The sequence below is a fragment of the Thamnophis elegans genome, chromosome 6 (assembly GCF_009769535.1).
Source record: "Thamnophis elegans isolate rThaEle1 chromosome 6, rThaEle1.pri, whole genome shotgun sequence".
In the NCBI taxonomy this organism is placed as follows: Eukaryota; Metazoa; Chordata; class Lepidosauria; order Squamata; family Colubridae; genus Thamnophis; species Thamnophis elegans.
In genome coordinates this window covers 1,236,349-1,263,869 of record NC_045546.1, presented here as the reverse complement: position 1 = coordinate 1,263,869, position 27,521 = coordinate 1,236,349, and the positions used below count along the sequence as shown (strand labels likewise).

At 45.5% G+C, this 27,521-nt stretch overlaps 1 protein-coding gene across 1 annotated transcript; it reads left to right on the top strand.

Annotated features, from left to right (window-relative positions):
- The first annotated feature begins 18 nt into the window (after nt 1-18).
- Nucleotides 19-13,843, top strand: SPCS2 (signal peptidase complex subunit 2). Its single transcript, XM_032220276.1, has 5 exons — nt 19-131; nt 6,728-6,811; nt 7,870-8,030; nt 11,095-11,229; nt 13,586-13,843. The coding sequence occupies exons 1-5, from the start codon at nt 63-65 to the stop codon at nt 13,770-13,772; spliced, it is 636 nt and encodes a 211-aa protein (XP_032076167.1). The 5' UTR covers nt 19-62; the 3' UTR covers nt 13,773-13,843.
- Nucleotides 13,844-27,521: the final 13,678 nt, after the last annotated feature.

The window sequence follows — 27,521 nt, the reverse complement described above, 5'->3', positions numbered from 1 at the left end:
GCCTCTCCCCGCTCAGCCAATCAGCGGCGAACAGGTCGCGAAGGGGGAAAGGAGGAGCCAAGATGGCGGCGAAAGTCGGTGGCGGCGCGGGAGGCGGCGGCGGAGCCAACAAGAACGGGATCCTGGATAAGGTAGCGGCCCTCGGCCTCCGGGTCCCGGTGCGGGTGGAGAAGGCCCGTTCCGGGACGAGGCAGCGAGGGCGGCCGGGGTGAAGGCCTCCCCGGCCCGGGTCTGCCTCAGCAGGGTCTCCCTAACCCGAATAAGCCGGCTTGGCTCTCCACGTCGCCCCGGGAGCTGAGGGTTCCGCTGGGCCTCGGGAGAGAGAGAACAAGGCCTTGGCCCCGCTGGGATAACCCTGCACCTGTCAGAACGGCGGGGACTACAACTCCCAGAATGCACAGCCCGTCGGGAGACGCGGGTGGGGGGGTGAAGGAGCTGCTTGTCGCTGATTGGCCAGCTGGGAATTCTTAAGAGTCCGCATTCACACGTGTTCACCCCTGGGATCCTGCAGGGAGAGCCTGGTTCTCCCTTCAGTTAGGATTCGTTATTTATTAGTTTATTCATTTAGTGTTTCATCCCGTATGTGTAGAATTGTCCACGTATTTCTTTCATTTATGTCTGTGTATCTGTTGATGTTTTATCTACATTGATATTTGCGCTGGTACTACAGGTAGCCCTCGACTTGCCACGGCTCGTTTAGCGACCGAAATGACATATACGGACAACAGTGACTTTCGGCCGTTTGTCGCACTTAACAACCATTGCAGGATAGCAATAGCATAGTTAGACTTATATACCGCTTCATAGGGCTTTCAGCCCTCTCTAAGCGGTTTACAGAGTCAGCATATCTTCCCCACAGTCTGGGTCCTCATTTCACCCGGATGGATGGATGGATGGATGGATGGATGGATAGATAAGATAGATAGATAAGATAGATAAGATAGATAGATAGATAGATAGATAGATAGATGATAGATAGATAGATAGATAGATAGATAGATAGATAGATAGCAATAGCAGTTAGACTTATATACCGCTTCATAGGGCTTTCAGCCCTCTCTAAGCGGTTTACAGAGTCAGCATATCTTCCCCACAGTCTGGGTCCTCATTTCACCCGGATGGATGGATGGATGGATGGATGGATGGATAGATAAGATAGATAGATAAGATAGATAGATAGATAGATAGATAGATAGATAGATGATAGATAGATAGATAGATAGATAGATAGATAGATAGATAGATAGCAATAGCAGTTAGACTTATATACCGCTTCATAGGGCTTTCAGCCCTCTCTAAGCGGTTTACAGAGTCAGCATATCACCCCCAACAACAATCCGGGTCCTCATTTCACCCACCTCGGAAGGATGGAAGGCTGAGTCAACCCTGAGCCGGTGAGATTTGAACAGCCAAACTGCAGAACTGCAGTCAGCTGAAGTGACCTGCAGTGCTGCACTCTAACCACTGCGCCACCTCGGCTCCTCTCCCTGCGGTTCCCTGACCAAAAGTCAGATGCATGGCAACTGACTCGTCTTTACGAGGGTCGTAGTGTCCTGGGGTCACGTGATCCCCATTTTGCGACCTTCTTGCAAATAGGGAAGCCACATTCACTTAACAACCATCTTAGTAACTTGACAGCTGCAGGGAGAGCGTAGTTTTACTTTAAATTAATATTTTATCTCATATGTTGCATTGTGCACAGGTTAATTTCATTTATGTGTATATATGTATATATAAGGGATGGAGTGGTAAGACGCTGAGCTTGTCAATCAGAAAGGTTGGCAGTTCGAATTCCTAGTGCCGCGTAGCGGAGTGAGCTCCCGTGACTTGTCCCAGCTTCTGCCAACCTAGCAGTTCGAAAGCACTTAAAAATGCAAGGAGAAAAATAGGAACCATCTGTGGTGGGAAGGGAACAGCATTCCAAGCGCCTTCGGTGTTTAGTCATGCTGGCCACATGACCACGGAGACGTCTTCGGACAGCGCTGGCTCTTCGGCTTTGAAACGTAGATGAGCACCGCCCCCTAGAGTCAGGAACGATTGACACATGTGCGAGGGGAAATCTACCTTTACCTTTTATGTATGTGTATTGGTTGATGTTTTACTTAAATTTATATTTGTGGTGGTATGTACAGGTATTCCTCAACTTGAAACAGTTCATTTAGTGACCAAAATGATACTGACAGGGTCAAAAAGTGACTTAGGACTGTTTGTCACCCTTAACGGCTCTTGCAGTATCCCCGGGGTCATTCGATGAAAATTGGGATGCTTGGCAACTGACTCATATTTATGACGGTCACAGTGTCCCAGGATCATGCAATCCCCTTTTGCGACCGTCTGACAACAAAGTCAGTGAGGACGCCAAATTCTCTTAACAACCGTGTGACTAACTTAGCAAGTGCAGTGATCCACTTAGCAAGCATGGCAAGAAAGGTCATAAAATGGGGCAAAAGTCACTTAACAAATATCTCACTTAACAACATAAATGTGTGTCTCAATTGTGGTTGCAAACTGAGGACCACCTGTGTAACGTGTTTTATTAGTGTGGTAGGTCAGGGACTGCATAACCACAGTAGATGCCATAGGCCAGTGTTTCTCAACCTTGGCGACTTTAAGTCCTGTGGACTTCAACTCCCAGAATTCCCCAGCCAGCTGGCTGGGGGATTCTGGGAATTGAAGTCCACAGGACTTAAAGTCGCCAAGGTTGAGAAACACTGCCATAGGCTAAATAAAATAAAAACAGCTCCACCAGATCAAGCTGGATTTGAACAGCGTCCTAAGCAAAAATGGGTGGGGTGGATTTTTTGATTAATGTGAACCAATCCCTGCATCATATTGTGCCAATCTTGACCCACCTTTGTTAACTTTGCCTTGTGAACAGAGTAGTGGCCGTATCTTTGGAAAGCTGGGCTGACTTTTCAGATGTTTTCTTTAATCCTTTTTTTCATACTTCAGTTCCCAAGTTAAAACTTTGGGCTGTAGGCATACCGATAGGTCCTCAACTTACCATTCGCCAGTGATCATCCAAAGTTAGAATGTCACTGAAAAAATGACTTTTTCCCATGACCATTGCAAGTATGTCACGTGACCAAAATTCAGACATTTGGCAACTGACTCATACTTACGATGGTCGCAGTGTCCCGGAGTCATGTGATCCCCTTTTGCGACCTTCCAACTAGTAAAGTCAATGCGGGAAGCCAGATTCACTTAACAACCCTGTTACTAATTTAACAACTGTTGCAATACAATACAATAGCAGAGTTGGAAGGGACCTTGGAGGTCTTCTAGTCCAACCCCCTGCCTAGGCAGGAAACCCTATACCGTTTCAGACAAATGGCTATCCAACATCTTCTTAAAGACTTCCAGTGTTGGGGCATTCACAACTTCTGGAGGCAACTTCTGTTCCACTGATTGTTCTCACTGTCAGGAAGTTTCTCCTCCATTCTAAGTTGCTTCTCTCCTTGATTAGTTTCCACCCATTGCTTCTTGTTCTGCCCTCAGGTGCCTTGGAGAATAGTTTGACTCCCTCTTCTTTGTGGCAACCCCTGAGATATTGGAAGACTGCTATCCTGTCTCCCCTAGTTCTTCTTTTCATTAAACTAGACATACCCAGTTCCTGCAACCGTTCTTCATATGTTTTAGTTTCCAGTCCCCTAATCATCTTTGTTGCTCTTCTCTGCAAGAAATTTTGTAAAATGGGGCAAACTTCACTAAATAAATGTGTCACTTGGCAACAGACATTATGGACTCTATTGTGGTCTTAAGTCGAGCGCTACCTGTATTTAAAGGTCTGAAGTGCTGCGTCGAAATCTTACTCTCTTGCTGTACTTATTTATCTTAAAGAGAATTAATCAAGTCCTCCTCCCTGTTGTCCTCCGGTCTCATTTCAGTTTCACAGACAGATTCCCTCGCCCTGTGCAGCTTTCCTTCGATTGGAAACAAAAATAAAATCATTTTTCGCTAATAGTCCTGTCCAGACATCGGTTACTGGATCTTAAGAAACAGGCTCTTCTTTGTTGTTATAATTCTTCGAGGAGGAAAGCTTTTTATAGCAGCATTGACTTTACTGGTTTCCTTTTCCTTGCTTCTGTGTTGAGAATAAAAACACATGGTGTTTTCTAGATCGGAGCCTTTCAGCTGTTGCCTTAGAGGACATTCTGGGCCATAAGCAGGTTTGATTTTTTTTTAAAAAAGGTTAGAATTAAGTTGTCATTCCTGACAGTTGACATTTTTTTAGATATGGCCGTTGAGTTTCCGAAAGGATGATGTGTCTTTCTTTGAAGCTAGCAACAGGAAGTCAACCGGTAGGAGGAGGAAATGCTAAAATGAGAAGTGAGGTGTGGTGTTTTTTTAGACATTTTTTTAGACATTAATAAGAGATTTGACTGACTCCAGCAGGCTGTGTTCATGCAAAGGTAGTGCTCGGCTTACCACCACAATTGAGCTACAATTTCCATCGCTAAGCAAGATGGTTCTTAAGTGAGTTTGGCTCCATTTTACGACTTTTCTTGCCACGGTTGTTGAGTGAATCACTAGGGTGTTGTTAGTCACATGGTTATTCAGTGAATCTGGCTTCCCTATTGGCTTTGCCAACCCTACAAAAGTGGGCCCATTACTTTCTCTCGGGCAGATGGCTGCCCCTAAGGATTCCTGAAAGAACTTCTATAAATCTTGGTGGGGGTGTGTGGAGTGCTGGCTTTGTTTCAGTAAGTGGATTGATTGGATGTGTGGCTGTATCATGATTGGTAGATTGGTGCTGATTGGTGCTGGCTGTGTGTCTGTTGTTGTTTCGTGTTGTAACGGCCTGGATGGTGGGTGGGGATCATTCGTTGACTAGGGCTGGTTTCCAGATGTCTGGTAGGCCGGGGGTATCGTCACGTCTATTCATGTTGTGGGGGTGTTTCTCTATTTCGATGGCTTCCATAATTATTCTCTTGTTGAAGTGTTCAGTTTTGGAGATTAATTTGGTTCCTTCAAAATTAATTTCATGTCCTGTTGCTTTAAGATGCCGGAAAAGGGAGGAAGTTTTTTCTTTTTTTCTGACCGCATTCTTGTGTTCTGCGATGTGTGCATTTATTCTCCTGTTCGTTTGTCCTATGTATGTGGCAGGGCAGATTTTGCATGGTATTTCGTAGACTCCTTGGTTTTTTAGCTGGATTTTGTCTTTGGGGTTTCTTAAGACGTTGTCTATTGTTTGGTCAGTGCCGAAGGCTGTCTTGATATTGTGTATGTGGAGAATTTGGCTGATTTTATCTGCGGTGCCTTTGATGGAAGGGAGGAGGGTGCTGCCGTGGTCCTGTTCTGCGTCTCCCTTTGGATTAGGTTGGTAATTGTTTTTCTTTGGAATCTGTTGGAGATTATTAATACGTTTGTGAGTGTGTATAATATTCAGTTTTCAGGTGGTCTTTGTCGGCTAGGCATTTGGTTCTGGAGATGAGGGTCTTGGCTACAGAGTTGATCTGTGCAGTGGGGTGATGGGATTGTGCGTTTAAGTAGCAGTTGCGGTTGGTGTGTGTGTTTTTCCCCCAGTAGATGATGTGTCCTAGGGACATGGGTGGATGGATGGATGGATGGATGGATGGATGGATGGATGGATGGATGATAGATTGATAGATTGATAGATGGATGGATGGATGGATGTTGATAAATGTTGATAGATGATAGATTGATAGATATAGATGATATAGATATAGAATGAGATATATCTATCTGTTGTGGCCCAGCAGGAGCCGTTGGAGCTGCCACCAGACTCCGACAGCGAGGGGCCCTATGAGTCGGCTCTGGAGGATGTGAAGGACCCTGGACAGGGTTCTGACTCCGAGCAGGGCGCAGAGAGACTGGTTGGCCACCAGGAGGTGCCTGAACCTTGGACCAGTGGGGAGGAGACAAGGGAGTCTGATCCGGATGCCAGTAGTGAGTTGTTCCTGGATGCACGGCATCGAAGAGCTAATAGGCGTCAGAAACAGTTGCGAAGTTACAGGAGGTAATTGCACTCAGCTGGTGGTCATTAGGCTCCTCTCCAGACTATAAAAAGACTCCTTGTGCACATGCCCCTCTTTGCAGAAGTCCACGCAGGATTGAATGTCGGAGGACATTACTATGAGCTTGGCAGGCTGGATTGCTGCCAAGCCTTATCTGTGTTTATTGCTGCCCAAGATTGTCTGTGCCGGTTTGCTGCCAAGGACCTGTCTGTCTGTTAATTAAACGCCGTAACTTATCTTTGTCTTGGACTGTACTTTGGTGTGGAACGAGGTGGGTCAGAACATCTATCTATCTATCATTCATCCATCCATCCATCCATCCATCCATCCATCCATCCATCCATCCATCCATCCATCCATCCATCCATCCATCTATCTATCTATCTATCTATCTATCTATCTATCTTGTGATTTCTAAATTCTGATGTAATCGCTAAGACGACCCTGTGTGACTTTTCACCAGCAGCAGTCATGTTGTTAAATCTGAATTTCATAAGCGGATCCATAACCAGGGCAGTGCTTGTCAAGACAAACAACAGTCTTCACACAACCTACCAAGCAAAATTCCAGTTGTTTTAATTTAATTTTGTGTGAATCCAACACAGGGCGGAAATGAGGAAGCATTTGCCACCTTCTCCTTCCTCTCCCTCCCTCCTTAATTTGTTTTTCATACCCCTTAAATATGTTTCTAACCTCTTAAATGTGTTCTAACCCTCTGAACTTGTTTCTAAACTTTTTTTGCCTCATAGTGGAAAATCGACGACAAACCCGTGAAAGTGGACAAATGGGATGGGTCAGCAGTGAAGAATTCGCTGGATGACTCTGCCAAAAAGGTAAAGCCCCCCCCTCCCTTTTGGAATAGATGACTCCTCCCCCCAGTCCTGTTTCTTTTTTATTAATCCCCCCCCACACACACACACACACAATGCTTGTTTCCATGCTGGTCAGCTTGGAATACTTGTGTGATTCTGTAGCATAAATGCGTTCCTCTGCATTGCTTAAGGACCTTTTCCTCCGCAAGCTGTTGAGATGCCTCCCTGACCGCCCACCCCCCACATCACAACAAGCAAACCCGGCTCCCTTCTAGCACTGATGATGTTACGTAGTTGGGTCATGAAATGTCTGCAAGAAAACAACTACACTCAGAGAGCGCCTGAGGACGGTCCTCCTTCTCCTCCTCTTTCTCCTCCTCCTCCACTTCACAAATCCCATTCCCTTAAAGCACTGAAGATGCTACATAGTTGGGTGATGAAACGTCTGCAAGAAAACAACCAAGCTCTGAGAGCACTTAAGGACCTCATAGTCTTCTTCCTCCTCCTCCTCCTCCTCTCTCCCAGTCCCTTCTAGCACTGATGACCGTTCCCCAGTTGGGTCATGAAATATCTGCAAGAAAGCCAACCAGCTCAGAGAAGACCAAGGACCCCACAGTCGTCGTCCTCCTCCTCCTCCTCCTCCTCCTCTCGGCAACTCCCTCCTATAGCAATAGCAGTTAGACTTATATACCGCTTCATAGGGCTTTCAGCCCTCTCTAAGCGGTTTACAGAGTCAGCATATCGCCCCCAACAATCCGGGTCCTCATTTTACCCACCTGGGAAGGATGGAAGGCTGAGTCAACCCTGAGCCGGTGAGATTTGAACCGCTGAACTGCAGAACTGCAGTCAGCTGAAGTGGCCTGCAGTACAGCACTCTAACCACTGCGCCACCTCAAGTCTATCATCTTCCTAGCCCTGATGATGTTCCCACAAAACATCCACAAGAAGAAACCCCAGCTCAGAGAACACCAAGCCCCCCCCCCCTCCATATCACCCCCGAGCCCCCAAAACTCTCTTCATATCGGCGAACGTCCTTCCTTCCCGTTAAGGGCTAACGTGGGCCGTTCTCTCCCAATCAGGTCCTTTTGGAAAAGTATAAGTACGTAGAGAACTTCTGCTTGATTGACGGGCGCCTTATCATCTGCACCATCTCCTGCCTCTTCGCCATCGTGGCTTTAATATGGGACTACCTTCACCCCTTTCCGGAGTCGAAGCCGGTGCTTGCCGTCTGCGTGGTGTCATATCCTTTTTCCGCTGCTCCGCGTCTCGAAAGAGACTCCTTTGCTTCCCATCCTGTCACTGGTTGCAATAGCAATAGCAATAGTTAGACTTATATACCGCTTCATAGGGCTTTCAGCCCTCTCTAAGCGGTTTACAGAGTCAGCATATCGCCCCCAACAACAATCCGGGTCCTCATTTTACCCACCTTGGAAGGCTGAGTCAACCTTGAGCCTGGTGGGATTTGAACAGCAGAACTGCTGAACTGCAGTCAGCTGAAGTAGCCTGCAGTGCTGCATTTAACCACTGCGCCACCTCGGCTCCTGGTGGGCAACCCAGAAGCCCAGAGCTGAGGTTCCTGGCATCTTTTTTTCTTTTGCCAGCTTTAAGGAATGCTCAGGTTAGCTGAGCTTCCCAAGTCTGATGCTCTGCCCCTTTTTGAGTGGAAAGAAAGCTGGTTTATCTCATATCTCTCTTCATCCCGGGGTGCTGTCGCTGGCCGGAATTGTAACCTGGGTCACTAAACCAACGGTTGTAAGTCGAGAACTACCTAATGTCAACTCATAAAGTTGCCATGGTGAGGAAAGAGGGGGGGGGGAGCGCATTCCACGCATACCTTCGGTTAGAGTCGGATCTCAGATTATTACAGCAGGCTTGTGATGTGTGCACCTCGTTGGTGAATGTGATTTATGACACAGACGGAGAGGAGGGAAGGAATGGGGGTAAAGTTCAGCCGTAATTCAAATGAGGTTTAGATCTGACTGCAAAGCGGTGTTGCCGAAATGGGGCTCCTAATAAATGACTGGATTTCTTTTGAAACTTGGCTGGAGGCTCATGAATCAATTAGGGCATCTTTCGGAAACCTGACAGATCATTCTGAGCGGAGTTGTCAAACTCAAGTCCTGTGGGCTGGATCCACCCCACGATGTGCTCGGATCTGATCCGCGGGGCCAACCTGGAAAACGTAAGGGGCTGTCCCACGTCGCTTCGGCCCAGTCTACCCAATGTGAAGAGGAAAAATGCCAGCAGTTTGGGGAGTGGCATCAAGCTGGCCATGCCCAGTGAGTGGTGTCAAGCTGGCCATACCCACCCAGTTGACCAGCCACCCCCTCCCGCCCCTCAAGGTCAACAACAGCCCTGATGCGGCCCTCCAGGAAATTGAGTTTGACACCCCTGATTCCGAGGAACTTCGGATGGATGGCTTCCATTCCGTCCTTCAGATTTTCTGTTTTGTTTTAACTGAGTTTAATTTCGATTTATTCGCTTACACAGCCACCCATCCTTAAACCAACTCTGGGCGGCTTCTAATCCAAAATTAAACAACTGATCAAATCCTATTAAAATTCTAAACGGGTGAAACAAAGATTTGGCGCAGAGTTACCTATTCTGAGGTGTCGTTCTCTTAATTTTATGCCAGAGCTTGGGGCAAAAGCTAGCTCTTCAGAGCTGCTCCAGATGCAGAACCTCTGATTTATGACTTCTCCTTTTCACGAAGTTGCATATCAAGTTGGAACTCAACGTTTTGCCCCCGAGATAGAGAAACGAAAGGTGAATTCTTCCAAGGGAATTTGGCTTCAGGCTACGTCTCCTTGAAGTGAGGATATGAAACACCAACCACGCCTCCAAGGCATGTCCTCTGTTGGTCCTCTTCTCTCATCCACAAGCATAAATTTAGGTACTGGTGGGTCTCAACTTAGGGGCACAGTGGCTAAGACGCTGAGCTTGTCGATCAGAAAGGTCGGCGGTTCGAATCCCCAGTGCCGCGTAACGGAGTGAGCTCCCGTGACTTGTCCCAGCTTCTGCCAACCTAGTAGTTCGAAAGCAGGTAAAAAATGCAAGTAGAAAAATAGGCACCACCTTTGGTGGGAAGGGAACAGCGCTCCGTAGCATATGTGCAAGGGGAACCTTTACCTTTTTATCTTGAGTCCTCGACTTAACAATCATTCAGTTAGCGACCATTCGAAGTTACAACAACGCTGGAAAAAAGGGAATTATGGCTGGTCCTTGAAGTAGTGACGATTGAAGCATCCAGATGACAGACCTAGGCTAGGTGGGCAGGTAGGTGGGTGGGTGGGTGGATCGATGGATGAGTGTGGATGGATGGATGGGTGGATGGATGGATAAACGAATGGTTGGATCAATGGACGAATGGGTGGATGGATAGGTGGATGGATGGGTGGATGGATGGATAAACAAATGGTTGGATCAATGGACAAATGGGTGGATGGATAGGTGGGTGGATGGATGGATGGATAGATGGATGGATGGATAAATGAATGGTTGGATTGATGGACGAATGGGTGGATGGATAGGTGGATGGATGGATGGATAGATGGATGGATAAACGAATGGTTGGATCAATGGACGAATGGGTGGATGGATGGATAGATAGATGGATGGATAAATGAATGGTTGGATCAATGGACGAATGGGTGGATGGATAGGTGGATGGATGGATAGATAGATGGATGGTTAAATGAATGGTTGGATTGATGGACGAATGGGTGGATGGATAGGTGGATGGATGGATAGATAGATGGATGGATAAACGAATGGTTGGATTGATGGACGAATGGGTGGATGGATAGGTGGATGGATGGATGGATAGATGGATGGATAAATGAATGGTTGGATCAATGGACGAATGGGTGGATGGATAGGTGGATGGATGGATAGATAGATGGATGGATAAACAAATGGTTGGATCGATGGACGAATGGGTGGATGGATGGATAGATGGGTGGATAAATGAATGGTTGGATCAATGGACGAATGGGTGGATGGATAGGTGGATGGATGGATAGATGGATGGATGGATGGATAAACAAATGGTTGGATTGATGGACGAATGGGTGGATGGATAGATGGGTGAGTGGATCAATGGATGGGTGGGTGGATGATGGAAGGAACAGCTTGCCTCTCGGGAGTTTTGAGTGCTGTATCACTGGAGGTATTCAAGAAAAGGTTGAAGAGCAATTTGTCTGGGATGGTATGAGGTCTCCTATTTGGACAGGGGTTGGACTAGAAGGCCTCCAAGGTCCCTTAGGATTCTGTGACTCTGGTCTCTTTCTTTAACCTGACCCAACGTATTTTGTCATGATGGGAATTCTGACCATCTATACCTCATACAAGGAGAAGAGCATCTTCCTGGTAGCACATAGGAAAGACCCCACCGGAATGGACCCCGACGACATCTGGCAGCTGTCCTCCAGTCTGAAAAGGTATCTCCCCCCCCCCCTTTCTCCCAGGACCCCCTAAAGTCTGCCTAGAAGGGAAAGGGCTACCCAGGGTGGTGGGGGGAATCAGGCCAGCTCCCAGAGGTCCAGTCATTCCCCCCCCTTCCCCCCCCAAATGCAGAGAGTTAAGTTGAAGTCATCCTGCACTGATCCAGGCACAAAATAGTTTGGATTGCAAACTCAGCAGAAGCGTTCCCACTTTCTCTCGACCCACAGCTGAGTGACCGGTCATTAAGTGAGGAGTACCTCTTATCATCAGGGGGGTCACAGTTTAATTTTATTTTTTATTTTGTAATTTGTATTTATTTTGTTTATTTCCTTTTTATTTCGTTATTTATTTTATTTGTTGTTTTATATTTCATTTTATATTATTTTAATTTTCTATTTTTTCTGTTTTATTCATGTTTGTTTTGTTACATTATTTTTCATTTTTACTTTATATAGCAATAGCAGTAGCAGTTAGACTTATATACCGCTTCATAGGGCTTTCAGCCCTCTCTAAGCGGTTTACAGAGTCAGCATATCGCCCCCACAGTCTGGGTCCTCATTTCACCCACCTCGGAAGGATGGAAGGCTGAGTCAACCTTGAGCCGGTGAGATTAGAACCGCTGAACTGCAGATAACAGTCAGCTGAAGTAGCCTGCAGTGCTGCACCCTAACCACTGCGCCACCTCGGCTCCTATTTTATTCATTTTTATTTCATCTTATTTTGTTATTTATTGTTTATTTTTATTTTATATTCATTCATTATTTTATTTATTTATTTATTTATTTATTTATTTATTTATTTATTTATTTATTAGACTTATATACCGCTTCATAGGGCTTTCAGTCCTCTCTAAGCGGTTTACAATTTTTTTTAGCAAATTGAGTCAGCAACTTGCCCCCACAATCCGGGTCCTCATTTTACCTTATTTTGCCTTATTTTATATTATTTTGTTACGTTATTTTTTATTTTATTCATTTTCATTTCATCTTTATATCACATTTTTATCTTATAATTTTATTTTATATTCATTTATTATTTTACCTTATTTGTATTATTTTTTTATTTTATTCATTTATTATTTCATATGTATTTAATACGACAAATTTTTTATCTTGCAATTTTATTTCAGTTCATATTTTACATTCCATTGTTTTGTAGTATATTGTTTTATGTTATTTGATGTTACATTCATATTCCATTCCATTCCATGTTTTCTTGGCCACCCCCCTCCCCTACCAGTGTTACCACTCCCTCGGCCTTCCGAAAGTCTACTAAGACTTGGCTGTTCCGCCAGGCCTGGGGCTGTTGATCCTTGATTGAGTTCCAGCCCCCACTAAGATTGAGTGCATGTTGTGTGTTTTTTTAACTTGCTTTGTCTTTGTATTTTAATTTTTTTTTAGTATTTTTAAATTGTTTTTATGTAAGCCGCCCGGAGTCCTTCGGGATTGGGCGGCATACAAATTCATTAAATGAATGGGTACTTGAGAGACCGCCTGCTGCCAATTACCTCCCAAAGACCCATTAGATCGCACAGGGTCGGCCTCCTCCGGGTTCCATCCACCAGCCAATGCCATCTGGCTACGACCCGGGGGAGGGCCTTCTCTGTGGCAGCTCCGGCCCTTTGGAACAAGCCCCCCGCAGAGATTCGGACCCTCGCCTCTCTCCTGGCCTTCCGCAAAGCCGTTAAAACCTGGCTGTGCCGGCAGGCCTGGGGTTGATGAGTTCCCCTCCCCTCTCGACAGGTGTGGTTGTTGGTCATTTTAATATGTGTATTTTGTACTTGTGGGTTTCCCCTTCCTTTTTTTTTTTTAAATTAAAGTATTTTTATTAGTAAAAGAAAAATACAACAACCAATAACTGGTAAAAGACAATACAACATCCACTGTTTCGCTTTACATTTGACTGCGTTTCAAGACATTCCCATAATATCAAAATCATTATAGACATCAAAGGTTAGGTATCTTCTTCCCTCCCTCCCTCTTTCCTTCCCTTGTTTCTTCTTTCCCACTCCCCTTCCTTCCCTCCCTCCTTCTCTCCTTCCCTCCTTCCTTCCCTCCTTTCTTTTCCTTTCCTCCTTTCCTTCTCCTTCCCTTTCCTCTCTTCTTACCCCCCTCCTTCTCTCATATCTTCCCTCCCTCCTTTCCTCCTACCCTCCTCCCTTTCTCTTCTCTTAAGTTCCCTCCTTTCTTCCCTCCTTCCCTCCTTCCTATCTACTCCCCTTCCTGTTTAAGTTGTTCACCGCCCTGAGTCCCTTTTAGGGAATAGGGCGGCATATAAATAAAATAAAACTTAAATCTTGAATCTTGGAGAGTCCTTGACTCACCTGTCTCTTGTCACCTCCCTTTTTCTCAGGTTTGATGACAAATACAGCCTGAAGATGACATTCATCAGCGGCCGGAGCAAGCAGCAGAGGGAGGCCGAGTTTACCCGATCCATCGCCAAGTTCTTTGACGGCAATGGGACCTTAGTAATGGAGACCTTTGAGCCCGAGGTCTCCAAGCTTCACGACAGCCTCCTGACGGAAAAGAAGCTGAAATAGGCTGGCCGGGCCATCTCCCCGCGTAGATCATGCTGAAGCTTTAAAAGTCAATAAAGCAATCAAAGCCACCACCTATGACCACCTTCCTTTTGTCCTCAGCCCCCCCCCCTCCTTTCTCTCCCTCCCTCAGCCCATCCTCCTTTTGAGCAAGAGGGGTTTTTTAATCCAGGACCTGCAAAGTAGATTTTAGGGCGGGGGGGGGGTCCCCAAACGTGGCAATTTGAAGACTTGCTGGACTTCCAGAATTCCCCAGCCACGGGGCATTCTAGAAGTTGAAGTCCCCCCCAAAGTCTTAAAAGTTTGCCAAAGTCTACACCCCTGGTTTAAGACCAACGTCCTTGGTGCTCACACCTGAGCTTGTCGATTTTCCTTGCCCGTTCTTTCGTTACCAAACGAAGTTGCCTCACCTGTGTGCAGCATCCCCAGCGCACTGAGGTCGTTCCCTACTTGGGTTGTGAAACGTCTGCAAGAAAATCACCAACCTCTAGAGCAGTGTTTCTCAAGCTTGTCAACTTGAAGATGTCTGGACTTCCAACTCTCAGAATTCCCCAGCCAGCATTCGCTGGCTGGGGAATTCTGGGAGTTGGAAGTCCAGACATCTTCAAGTTGCCAAGCTTGAGAAACACTGCTCTAAAGAGCACCAAGGGACCCCACACACAGTTCGACCCCGAGCTAAACATATTTTAAGGTTTTGGGAAGGTAGATTTGCAAAGCCATTTTGGGGAAGTTGAGTCTAATTTTTTTTTGGGGGGGGGTTAAATTTTATTTTATTTTAAAATTCTGCGGGCATCGTCAAACAATCAAAGGCTGAATTGGAACTTGATTTCGGCAGGAAATGACTGTTTTGTTAATTGTCGTCGCGTTTCTCAATTATGTCTGTCGTTTAACCAATTTGTCAAGGTCCACTTTTTCATTTTTTTTTTTTAAAAAAAATCTATTTCGGAGAGTGGGAATTTGATTTTGGAGGTTTGAAGATACCGGTGGTTCCTCGACTTACGACCCGCAACTGAGCTCAAAATTTCTTCGTCGCTAAGTGAGACGTTTGTTCTGCCCCACTTGACGATCTTTTTTTGCCACTGTTGTTAAGTGAATCGTTGCAGCTGTTAAGTTAACTTCTAACGGCCGGTAAATGAACTGTTGTAAGTGGAGGACTACCTTGCAAAAGGAAAAACAGTGATGATTTTAAGAATATTTTCCATCTCTGCTTTTGGTGCATTTTATCCATGCGGTTTTTTTTTTTTTTTTTAAAAAGGTAGAAAACTTTTGTTCCTTGCATAAATGCCATTTTCTAATAATAGTGGGTTTTTTTCTCCCAATAAAAGACAAAAATGTCACATGACAATTGTGGAATTGTTCATGAGTGGGATACAAAGTGTCCGTTTTTTTTGGGGGGGGGGGGAAGATTGCAATTCTAATTATTTCCACCTGCATCCACACAGGGCTGATGTGAGTCACTTGGTGGAATATATAGGGATTCATAAGAAGTTTCATTCACAGCCTTAATAAAAGCTATAAATTAATTATATAATTATAAATATTGTAAGATTATTTTAAAAGAGAGAGGGAGAGAGAGAGCCACTTCCGAGGTGGCACAGTGGTTAAAGTGCAGTACTGCAGGCCACTTCAGCTGACTGCTATCTGCAGTTCGGCTGTTCTAATCTCACTGGCTCAGGGTTGACTCAGCCTTCCATCCTTCCGAGGTGGGTGAAATGAGGACCCAGACTGTGGGGGCGATATGCCGACTCTGTAAACTGCTTAGAGAGGGCTGAAAGCCCTATGAAGCGGTATATAAGTCTAACTGCTATTGCTATTGCTATTGCTAAGGAAGGAAGGGAGGGAGGGAGGGAGGGAGGGAGGAAGGAGCCGAGGTGGCGCAGTGGTTAGGGTGCAGTACTGCAGGCCACTTCAGCTGACTGCTATCTGCAGTTCGGCTGTTCAAATCCCACCAGCTCAGGGTCGACTCAGCCTTCCATCCTTCCGAGGTGGGTAAAATGAGGACCCGGATTGTTGGGGGCGATATGCTGACTCTGTAAACTGCTTAGAAAGCCCTATGAAGCAGTATATAAGTCTAACTGCTATTGCTATTGCTATATAGAGCTGAGGTGGCGCAGTGGTTAGGGTGCAGTACTGCAGGCCACTTCAGCTGACTGTTATCTGCATTTCAGCGGTTCTAATCTCACCGGCTCAAGGTTGACTCAGCCTTCCGTCCTTCCGAGGTGGGTAAAATGAGGACCCGGATTGTTGTTGGGGGCGATATGCTGACTCTGTAAACCGCTTAGAGAGGGCTGAAAGCCCTATGAAGCGGTAGATAAGTCTAACTGCTATTGCTATTGCTAGTGGTTAAGGCATCAGGTCAGAAACTCTTGAGTTCTAACATCGTCTTGGGCACTAAGGCAGCTGGGTGATTGAGCCAGCCACTTTATCTCAGCCCTAGGAAGGAGGCAATGGCAAATACCTCTGAAAAGGCTTGTCAGGAAAACTCCAGTCTCTGAAAACCAGACACGATCGAATGGGAGGGTAAAAATTAGAAATAAAAATTACCGATTCGCAATAGAGGCGTGCATGTGTTTCTGAAGATCACTGCAGTGCAAAACACAGATATTTTGCATTCCTGCTAGAATACTTGCTGTGTTTCAGTATTTACAATACAGTCGTGTAGAGAATTGCAGATGGGAACTCCTCCAGAGCTGCCTTTTAAGGAACACACCTTGGAATAAGCAATTTTAAAAAATCCTTGGCCTTCCTTTAAAAACATTTATGGACAACAATTTGGTTATAAAATCGCCCGGGAATTTGGGATCAGTATGTACTGTCTTTTAAAGGAGGGTGTGAAAAGACAGAGCAATATATCCGTGCTACTTTGAAGTTAATAAAAATGACACTAATCTTTTAGTTCCCTGCAGGGTGGGATCAGCAGATGTGTCTCTAACCACTGTGCCTTGTTGCTGGCGATGGGCGCATCCCTCCATCTGTCAGGTGTTTGGGATTGGCAGTGCATTAGTATATGGAGCTTCTGGGTCATCTAGATCCTCTCTTTCCTCCCTTTCCATCGTACTCCTTCCTTTCCCTTTTCCCATCCTTTCCCCTCCCTTCATTTTCCCTTTCCCTCCTTCCTTCCTTCCCTTCCCTTTTCTTTCCCTTTCCCCTTCCTTGTTTCCTTCCTTCCTTCCTCCCTCCCTTTCCACCTACTCCTTTGTTACTTTATCCTTCTCCGCGTACTTTTTTCCTCCCTCCTTTTTCTCCCTTCTCTTCCCTTTTATTTCCCTTTCCCCTTCCTTCCTTTCCCCTTTTCCCCATCCTTTTTTCCTCCCTCCTTTTTCCATTTCCTTCCTTTTCTTTTTCTCTTTCCCCTCCTTCCTTCCTTTCCCCTTTTTCCCTCCCTCCTTTTTTTCTTTCCCTTCTCTCTTCCCTTTCGTTTCCCTTTCCCTTTCCTTCCTTTCCCCTTTTCCCCATCCTTTTTTCCTCCCACCTTTTTCCATTTCCTTCCTTCCTTTTCTTTTTCTCTTTCCCCTCCTTCCTTCCTTTCCCCTTTTCCCCATCCTTTTTTCCTCCTTTTTCCTTTTCCCTCCTTCCTTTTCTTTTTCTCTTTCCCCTTCCCCCTTTTCCCCATCCTTTTTTCCTCCCTCCTTTTTCCATTTCCCTCCTTCCTTTTCTTTTTCTCTTTCCCCCTCCTTTCTTCCTTTACCCTTTTCCCCATCCTTTTTTCCTCCTTTTTCCTTTTCCCTCCTTCCTTTTCTTTTTCTCTTTCCCCTCCTTCCTTCCTTTCCCCTTTTCCCCATCCTTTTTTCCTCCCTCCTTTTTCCATTTCCCTCCTTCCTTTTCTTTTTCTCTTTCCCCCTCCTTTCTTCCTTTACCCTTTTCCCCATCCTTTTTTCCTCCCTTTTTCCTTTTCCCTCCTTCCTTTTCTTTTTCTCTTTCCCCTTCCTTCCTTTCCCCTTTTCCCCATTCTTTTTTCCTCCCTCCTTTTTCCTTTTCCCTCCTTCCTTTTCTTTTTCTCTTTCCCCCTCCTTTCTTCCTTTACCCTTTTCCCCATCCTTTTTTCCTCCCTCCTTTTTCCTTTTCCCTCCTTCCTTTTCTTTTTCTCTTTCCCCTTCCTTTCTTCCTTTACCCCTTTTCCCATCCTTTTTTCCTCCTTCCTTCCCTTTTCTTTCCCCTTCCTCCCTCCCTCCCTCTCTTTCCCTTTCCCCCCTACTCCTCCCTTCTTTTTCCCAGCTGCCGCCTTTCATGCAGTTGAATATCATACGCCTTGGGCTGCTCGATGGGACCCCTGGCCCATTTCATGCAGCAGTCTTCCCTCCAGTTAACCCAAGGACGCCCACCATCTTCCAGCAGATGGGGCCCTCAGAGGCAGTCCCTTGGAAGCACACAGGTAGTCCTCGACTTACGACCACAACTGAGCCCAGCCCTGTTTTATGACCTTTCTCGCCATGGTTGTTATCACTGCAATTGATAAGCTGTATAACCTGGTTGTTAAGTGAATCTGGCTTCCTCCATTGACCGAATTTTGATCACATGATCATGTAGATGCTACAAAGGTGGTAACTGAAAATGGTTATAAGTCACATTTTTCAATGCCGTTGTAACTTTGAATGGTTACTAAATGAACTGTTGTAAGTCGAGGGCTATCTTTATTATATTGTCCACATTCTCTCTCAAATAAAGCACCAGCAAATTTTATCTATCTATCTATCTATCTATCTATCTATCTATCATCTATCTATCTATCTATCTATCTACCTAAATTATCATCATCATCTATAGCTATCACTATCTATCTATCTATCTATCTATCTATCTATCTATCTATCTATCTATCTATAGCTATCGCCATCTATTTATCATCTATCTAAATCATCTATCATCTATAGCTATCACTATCTATCATCTATCTAAATCATCTATCATCTATAGCTATCACCATCTATCTATCTGTTTATCTATCTATCATCTATCTATAGCTATCGCCATCTATCTATCTATCTATCTATCTATAGCTATAACCATCTATCTATCTGTTTATCTATCTATCATCTATCTATAGCTATCGCCATCTATCTATCTATCTATCTATCTATCTATCTATCGCTATCGCCATATATCTATCTATCTAAATCATCTATCATCATCATCTATAGCTATCACCATCTATCATCTATCTATCTATCGCTATCTATCTATCTATCTATCTAAATCATCTATCATCATCATCTATAGCTATCACTATCTATCTATCTATCATCTATCTATCATCTATCTAAATCATCTATCATCATCATCTATAGCTATCACCATCTATCTATTTATCTATCTATCATCTATCTATAGCTATCACTATCTATCTATTATCTATAGCTATCACTATCTATCTATCTATCTATCTATCTATCTCATCTATCTATCATCTATCATCATCTATAGCTATCACCATCTATCACCTATCATCATCTATAGCTATCTCTATCTATCTATCTATCTATCTATCTATCATCTATCTATCTATCTATCTATCTATCTATCTATCTATCTATCTATCTATCTACCTAAATTATCATCATCATCTATAGCTATCACTATCTATCTATCTATCTATCTATCTATCTATCTATAGCTATCGCCATCTATTTATCATCTATCTAAATAATCTATCATCATCTATAGCTATCACTATCTATCTATCATCTATCTAAATCATCTATCATCTATAGCTATCACCATCTATCTATCTGTTTATCTATCTATCATCTATCTATAGCTATCGCCATCTATCTATCTATCTATCTATATCTATAGCTATAACCATCTATCTATCTATTTATCATCTATCTCTATCTATAGCTATCGCCATCTATCTATCTATCTATCTATCTATCTATCTATCTATCTATCTATCTATATCTATCTATCGCTATCTATCTATCTATCTATCTAAATCATCTATCATCATCATCTATAGCTATCACTATCTATCTATTTATCTATTTATCTATCATCTATCTATCATCTATCTAAATCATCTATCATCATCATCTATAGCTATCACCATCTATCTATTTATCTATCTATCATCTATCTATAGCTATCACTATCTATCTATTATCTATAGCTATCACTATCTATCTATCTATCTCATCTATCTATCATCTATCATCATCTATAGCTATCACCATCTATCACCTATCATCATCTATAGCTATCACCATCTATCTATCTATCTATCTATCTATCTATCTATCTATCTATCTATCTATCTATCTATCTATCATCTATCCAAATCATCTATAGCTATCACCATCTATTTATGTATCTATCTATCATCTATAGCTATCACCATCCATCCACCCATCCATCCATCCATCCATCTATCGCTAACCTTACCCAGAAATTCCACCCTTCATTTATTTTTAAACTTCCCTTGCAGCTCGAGGTGCTTCCCTCCAGTTTCCCGCCATCCCAGCTGGGGCTGGAAAACCTCTTTGGCCTTTAGTTCCCCAAGGAGCCGAAGATGGGTGTGAAAAAAAAGCCACCGACTCATTCGAGTGGTATCTGTGGCTAATATTTTATACATGGTGTCTTTCTGGAGTCCGGGAGCATTTCAGGGCCAAAAAGCCCCAAGAGAAACACGATGTTGTCTTTCAAGGTGGAAACGGCTAGGGGTGGGTGGGAGGAGAGTTGTCCCACGAATCGATCCCGATTCAGATCTTGTTGGGGGTTGGATCTTTCCCTGCCGATGCTTCCGTGGACTCCTCAAACGATTCTGCCACCGATCCCTACAAACGGAGAATCTGTCACTCAAAGCAGCCAGATAGAGAAAAGTGGACAAGGGGTGCTAAGAGCGCATCGTTCAGTGTTTCTCAACCTTGTCAACTTGAAGATGTCTGGACTTCAACTCCCAGAATTCCCCAGCCAGCGAATGCTGGCTGGGGAATTCTGGGAGTTGAAGTCCGGACATCTTCAAGTTGACAAGGTTGAGAAACACTGTCCTAGACACTTCCCCATCTTCAAGTTGACAAGGTTGAGAAACGGTGCTCTAGACTAACAACCAAGGGATGAACTGATAGTACTGCACCCTAACCACTGCACCACCTCGGCTCTTGATCATGAACTTTTAACTGGGTGGAATTCTGATGTCATGTCAGTATTGGGATTTCATAGCCTGATGCCAACATGTCTGTCTTATTAAATTGGAACTTTAAGGATCGTTTTGCCTTGGACTCTGATTTAATTCTGCGTGATATTTGGAACGCTGACATCCTAACTGCTCTGTGCATACACGTGTCTGGAAGAGGCCCCAGCTGTTCTTCCTATCCATTCATCTCAGCCTCCAAAGGCAGCTGCCCCTCCAACGCGGAGCATCCGTCCGAGCCTCCCCCAGAACTGGCCCAGGTTCCTCCCAAACCTCCTCACTGTCCGAGTCTGCAACCAGCTCCGCTGGCAGCTGGCAGGCCACAACACCTAGGCCCGTGATGGTGAACCTATGGCCCGTTGTGCCAGAGGTGGCACACCCAGCCTTCTCTGTGGGCACACACACCATCGCCAGCTGCTCTTCATGGGGGCCGCAGCACCAGAAAACGGCCTGAAAACAGCCAAAAAACAGGTCATTTTCTGGACCGTTTTCCAGGATATTTTCTGGCTGTTTTCAACCTGTTTTGGGGCAGTTTTCAGGCTGTTTTTGGCCTGAAATGCCCCAAAAGCAGGCATGCGTACACCGGCACATACATTCCTGTTTGGGCACTGGGTGCCAAAAAGGTTCACCATCAGTGACGTCAGCTTTTGAAAGAAAAGAAGAAGCTTGGGGGGGGGGGGAGATAATCCTTGAAGAAGGGATACTCACAGTGCTTTCTAAAGCAGAATCCATGGGTTCCGGAGACACTTTCTGCCTGAGTAGTCCTCCGTATCTAATCCTGCAAAGGAGAGAGAGAGAGGTTGGTGGGACTTCCATCTAGCAGATCATGGAAGCCAAAGGAATTAGGTGTTGCGGTCCTCCGGCAGAGCTGGCAGCAGAGCCGGACAGTGGGAAGGTTGGAGAGGAACCTGGGCCAGTCCTGGAGTCTGGGGAAGGCTCGGATGAGGGCTCTGTGTCGGAGGCAGAGAGGGGGCCAGGGCCGTGTGCCAGTTATCAGCTGCCTTCAGAGTCGGACATCAGTGAGGCAGAAGAACAGCTGGAGCCTGTTCCCAGTGTGCGCATGCGCAGAGCTAGCAGACGAAGGGAACAGCTAAGGAACAGGGGTCGACTTGGGAGTAAGGCCACAGGTGTATGATGAATGGCCCCTCCCAGAGGAGATAAAAGGAGCTACAGGGGAGTGGAGTTTGCAGGAGACCATGAGTTCAATTCATTCAGTGATTATCTTGTTCCTGACTTCATGTGCCAAGTAGCTGCTGCTACAGCGTGGCATTTGGGGAAGATATCAGCCTGGCAGCTCTCCAAGCCCGATAAGGTCTGTGTTTGCACATTCATCCTTGAAAGACCGTTTCCCGGGACTTTGCTGGATGTGAATGAGAGGAATTCACATGAGCTTCATAAAAAGGGGGTTTTATGGGGACAAGGAGGCTGCTTCGTGGTTTTGGGGGAGCCTACGTCAGAAGATCAGGTCAGTGGGGATTATCAGGCTAAATAATTATATCCATGGGTGGTTTCTCCTCCATCTTCTGAAGGACCTCTGTTGTCCTTTGGTGGGGGTAGGGCTGGGATCTCTTGGCCACTTAGGGAGGAATTCTCAACGGAGAAGGCTCCTCAAACTTCAAGACCAGCTCCATGATTTACGTGGGGGCCTTCAGTGCTCTCTAAGCTTGGTTGTCTTCTTGGAGACGTTTTATGACCCAACTAAGCAACGTCATCAGTGCTAAAAGAGAATGGAGTACGAGTACTGCTACAGCACCGGTGATCTTACCTAGTGAGGTTATGAAACGTCTGCAAGAAAGCCACCACACTCGGGGAGCCCCAAGGACCTGGCAGTTAACACCAAGATCAACACTGGACCAACAATCAAGCAATAAACATCTCCCCCAGTCAAGGAACAACCAACTCAGACAAATAACCAAACAGTAAAGGGAATTCTAGTCAAGGAACCAGCAAGAGGATTCTCACCAACACGGTCAGGACAAAGGATTGTATAGAAACAAAGAGCACTCGAATTTACATATCATAATTCCTGTATGTAGCACTGATGATAATCCCTAGTTGGGTCATGAGATGTTTGCAAGAAAACCACCAAGCTCAGAGACACCAAGGATCCCAACAGTTCTCCTCCTCCTCCTCCTCCTCCTCCTCCTCCTCCTCCTCCTCCTCCTCCTCCTCCTCCTCCTCCTCCTCCTCCTCCTCCTCCTCCTCCTCCTCCTCTTCCCCAACATCCCTCCCTCCTAGCACTGATGATGTTACATAGTTCGGTCATGAAACATCTTCAAGGAAATATCCAAGCTCAGAGAGCACCAAGGAAGGAACCAATAGTCATTTTCCTCCTTCTCCTCCTCCAACTCTACCCCCTTCACGCACTGATGATATTCCCTAGTTGGGTCGTGAGACATCTGTAAGAAAACAACAAAGAGAGAGAGAGAGACCAAGGACTCCACAGTCCTCCTCTTCTTCCTCCTCTTCGCAATGCCCCTCTTTCCTAGCACTGAGGATGATACCTAGCTGGGTCGTAGGATGTTATTTATTTTTTTGATTGTTTACTGCTTGTTTACTGCCACTGTTGTATCCACAAAACCCTACTCTCTTCTAGCACTGATGATGTTACCTAGCTGGGTCATGAAACATTTGCAAGAAAACCTCCAAGCTCAGAGAGCACCACGGACCCCTCATTTCAGCCCCCCAGGTGCAAATATTCTCTTCTATTGGTCTTTTTATGCCATTCAGAGTTTCAATCCCCCCCCTTCCCAATTCCCAATCTTCTAGTGCAGGAGGGGGCTACCCATTCCCTGCTGGCAGCCCCCTCCCCTCCAGTCCCAGGATGAGGCCTCCAAAATGCAATTCAGGGGAAATGCCCAATCTCATATCGTGAATCTCTCCTTCTCCTGGGGTCTCTTCCGGCAGCCCCCACCCCAAAATTAAGTGAAATCCTGTACCAGTGGTTGCGAACCTTTTTGGCACCAAGTGCCCAAACTCAAACGTGCATGCATGTGTGCCAGCCAGCTGATCTTTGCAAGCGCCGGAGTGCCGAAAAACAATCCAGAAATGACCTGGAAAATGACCCAAAACAAGCTGTTTTCCAGGCAGAAAAATGGCCTGTTTTGGGGCCATTTGGGGGGGGCTTTTTCATGCCATTTCTGCGCCATTTTCAGGCCAAAAACACTGAAAAATGGCCTGGTTTGGGGGTGTTTTCAGGGCATTTTCTGCCACTCTGGCACCCGCTGGTGATGGCACACATCCCTACAGAGCGGGCTCTGCGTGCCACCTCTGGCAAGGATACATTATGGGAAAATCTCTGCCGAATCTACTTCTCTTATTGCCACCACTAAACCTCGTTTACTTTTTCTTCTTCTTCTTTAATTCTTCGTTTTATTATGTCTCTGGGATAAACGGGATAGATAAAAGACAGGAAAAGAATGGGTCTTTCCTTGCCACCACAAGGAAGCCAAAATTTTATTTTATTAAAGAATTGAAATCATTCCCTTGGTCTCTCACAGGCATCCGTAGCACCTCGGTCTTCTCTGAAAAGGCTGGTCGCGGGGGGGTCCTTGACTTATAACCATAATGGAGTCTGTCTTCCCATCGTAAATGTTGACGGTCGGTTAGTTCACCAACTTCCTTTTGCAGAGGTCATTAAGTGAAGGCGACTTTGCCCCAAATCAGAAGTCAATGTGTAAAATGAGGTCAGGGGGAGAGACACAAGAGTCCAACTTGCAACTGTGGGACCACATTGGGGGGGGGGACACCGCGTAGGGGGAGGGGCATCATTGGAACTTTCAATCTCTCGAGTTGCAAAAACAGGTTGGGACTCACTTAAGAACCACCTTGCTTCGCAACAGAAATCCTGCTCCCAATTGTGAACGTAAGTCAAGGACTTACCTGCATTGTAGAACCCTACACACGGACTGTGGAGGTGAGTTTATACCGTCTACCCTTTGGCAGGAAAGTACATGGGATGGATGGATGGATGGATGGATGGATGGATGGATGGATGGAAGGATGGATGGATGGAAGGAAGGAAGGAAGGAAGGAAGGATGGATGGATGGATGGATGGATGGATGGATGGATGGATGGGTGGATGGAAGGATGTGTGGATGGAAGGATGGATGGATGGATGGATGGATGGATGGATGGATGGATGGAAGGATGGATGGATGGAAGGATGGATGGAAGGATGGATGCATGGATGCATGGATGCATGGATGCATGGAAGGATGGATGGAAGGATGGATGGATGGAAGGATGGATGGAAGGATGGATGGAAGGATGGATGGATGGATAGATGGAAGGATGGATGGATGGAAGGAAGGATGGATGAAGAGATGGATGGAAGGATGGATGGATGGAATGAAGGAAGGCTGGAGAGATGCATGGAGAGATGGATGGATGGATGGATGGATGGAAGGATGGAAGGAAGGAAGGAAGGAAGGAAGGATGGATGGATGGATGGATGGAAGGAAGGAAGGATGGATGGATGGATGGATGGAAGGATGGATGGATGGATGGATGGATGGATGGAAGGATGGATGGATGGATGGATGGATGGATGCATGGATGCATGGAAGGATGGATGGAAGGATGGATGGATGGATGCATGGAAGGATGGATAGATGGAAGGATGGATGGATGGATGGATGGAAAGATGGATGGATGGAAGGAAGGATGGATGATGAGATGGATGGAAGGATGGATGGATGGAATGAAGGAAGGCTGGAGAGATGCATGGAGAGATGGAAGGATGGATGGATGGATGGATGATGTCCCATCAAACTGTTGACTCCTAGCAACCACATTTTCCTCCTGGTGTTTAGTCACTAATTTGGTCCTTCAGGTTGTCCAAGAGAAACCCCCTCATTACTGTGAGTCCATCCACCTTCGCTGCTGGCCTTCTTCTTCTTCCTTCCAACTTTCCTAGCCTTATGGATTTCTGGGTCTTCACATGGATTGATATGACTGCCATCAGGTTAATTCTTACTGACCACAGATTTTGTCCAGGTGGATCCGTCCCCAAGCTGATCCTTCACTTCTTCCAATGGTGTGCTCATTGCTACTGTGACTTAATCCTTTGACCTTGATGTGGTCATCATCTTCTCTTTCTACCCTCCAAGTATTATGGATCCCTCAAGAGGGCTGTGTCTTTGCGTTGATTGGTGAATCAATTATGTGTCTTCAAATCAGTGTGGACTCTTAGGAACCATACGGATCTTCTCCAGGAGGAAATTCTCCCAAGTTGGTCCTTCAAGTCTTCCAGAAGTTCCTCCTTCATCTCTGTAACCGAATCTAAACTCTTTGCTGCTGATTATCCCATTCTTCACATTTGCATGGTGGATTGATTCAGACATGGCATCAGACTGGTGATGAATCTTGGTGACCACAGAGACTAATTTTCTCCAGGAGGATCTATTCTCAACCTGGTCCTTCAGGTCTTCTAATGGTGCCCCCTTCATAGTTGTAACTGAGATCTTCTCCTTTGTTTTTGGTCATTCTGTTCTCCTTCCTTCCAACTTTCCTAGCATTGTGGACTTCTCAAGGTATATCTTCACATTGATTGATTATCTATCATCATTTTCTCCATGAAGATCTTCTTCTGTCTTCAACCTGGTCATTCAAGTCTTCCAAAGGTGCATCCCTCAGCAGTGGCACTGGGTCCATCCACCTTTTGCTGGTCCTCATCTTCTTCTCTTCCAACTTTCCTAGAATTATGGACTTCTCAAGACAGTTGGATCTTGACATCGTGTGTGTCCAAAGTAGGATAAATTGAGCCTGGTCATTCATGCCTTCAGAATGATGTGGTGCTCTAGGGGTGGAGCCAAGAGGCTCTGAGTTCAATCCTAGGTAGAGGCAGATATTTCTCTCTCTGGGCACAGTGAAAAATATATCTGCCAAACGAAACTCCACATTGGCAACAGGAAAGGCATCTGGCCAATAAAAGCACTCTCCCAGTTGCCCAGACTCCATCCTGCAAGGGATTATGGGGCTCTTAAATGATGACGATGATGATTCATGCCTTGAGTAGGACTTCTGGATTGATTTCATCCATCATTCATTTATTTTCTTGACTGTGATGTGTCTCCTCCAACTTCAAAGACCAAAAGCCTCCATCTTCTTTCTCTTCAGTCCAACCTTCACGTCCATGGAGTGTCCCAGGGTAGACAGCACAGAGTAGCTTGTCTTCTTCTGATATTTGGTGGCAGAGACACCTTTGGATAGCTGAGCATCTTCTCCAGAAGTATTCCGCCAAGTCCTTGTCTGTAGCCAAGCTTCTCCCCGTCTCTTCGCCGTCCATCCTAACCCTGATTATCCACCAACCTAGAATGGAAAACCATCTGTCTTTGGTTCTTTGCCTACCCTTTGATCAGCAGTTTGTGGGGTGGGAACATGTTCCTCCAGTCCTTCTGAAATGGGTGGAGCGAGGAGAGATGCTCAGGCCTCCAAGTTGTGGCACTTTTGAGACGGAAGAGAGAAAGAATTGGGGAAGCCCCAGGATTGCTTTTTCATCCTTCTTCTTAGCAAAACCGCCTCAACACTTTCCCTTGTTCTCAACTCTGACCTCTTGAGACAAGGAAGAAGGGCCTTGGGGCCAGGGTGGTCCTACTTACCACATTGGGAGGACCTTCTTCAG

Excerpts from the sequence above, each read along its gene's own strand:
- SPCS2 (XM_032220276.1), top strand. The coding sequence starts at position 63 with ATGGCGGCGAAAGTCGGTGGCGGCGCGGGAGGCGGCGGCGGAGCCAAC. Across the intron at positions 6,812-7,869 it reads TGGATGACTCTGCCAAAAAG|GTCCTTTTGGAAAAGTATAA; the intron begins GTAAAGCCCCCC and ends TCTCCCAATCAG. Across the intron at positions 8,031-11,094 it reads CTTGCCGTCTGCGTGGTGTC|GTATTTTGTCATGATGGGAA; the intron begins ATATCCTTTTTC and ends ACCTGACCCAAC.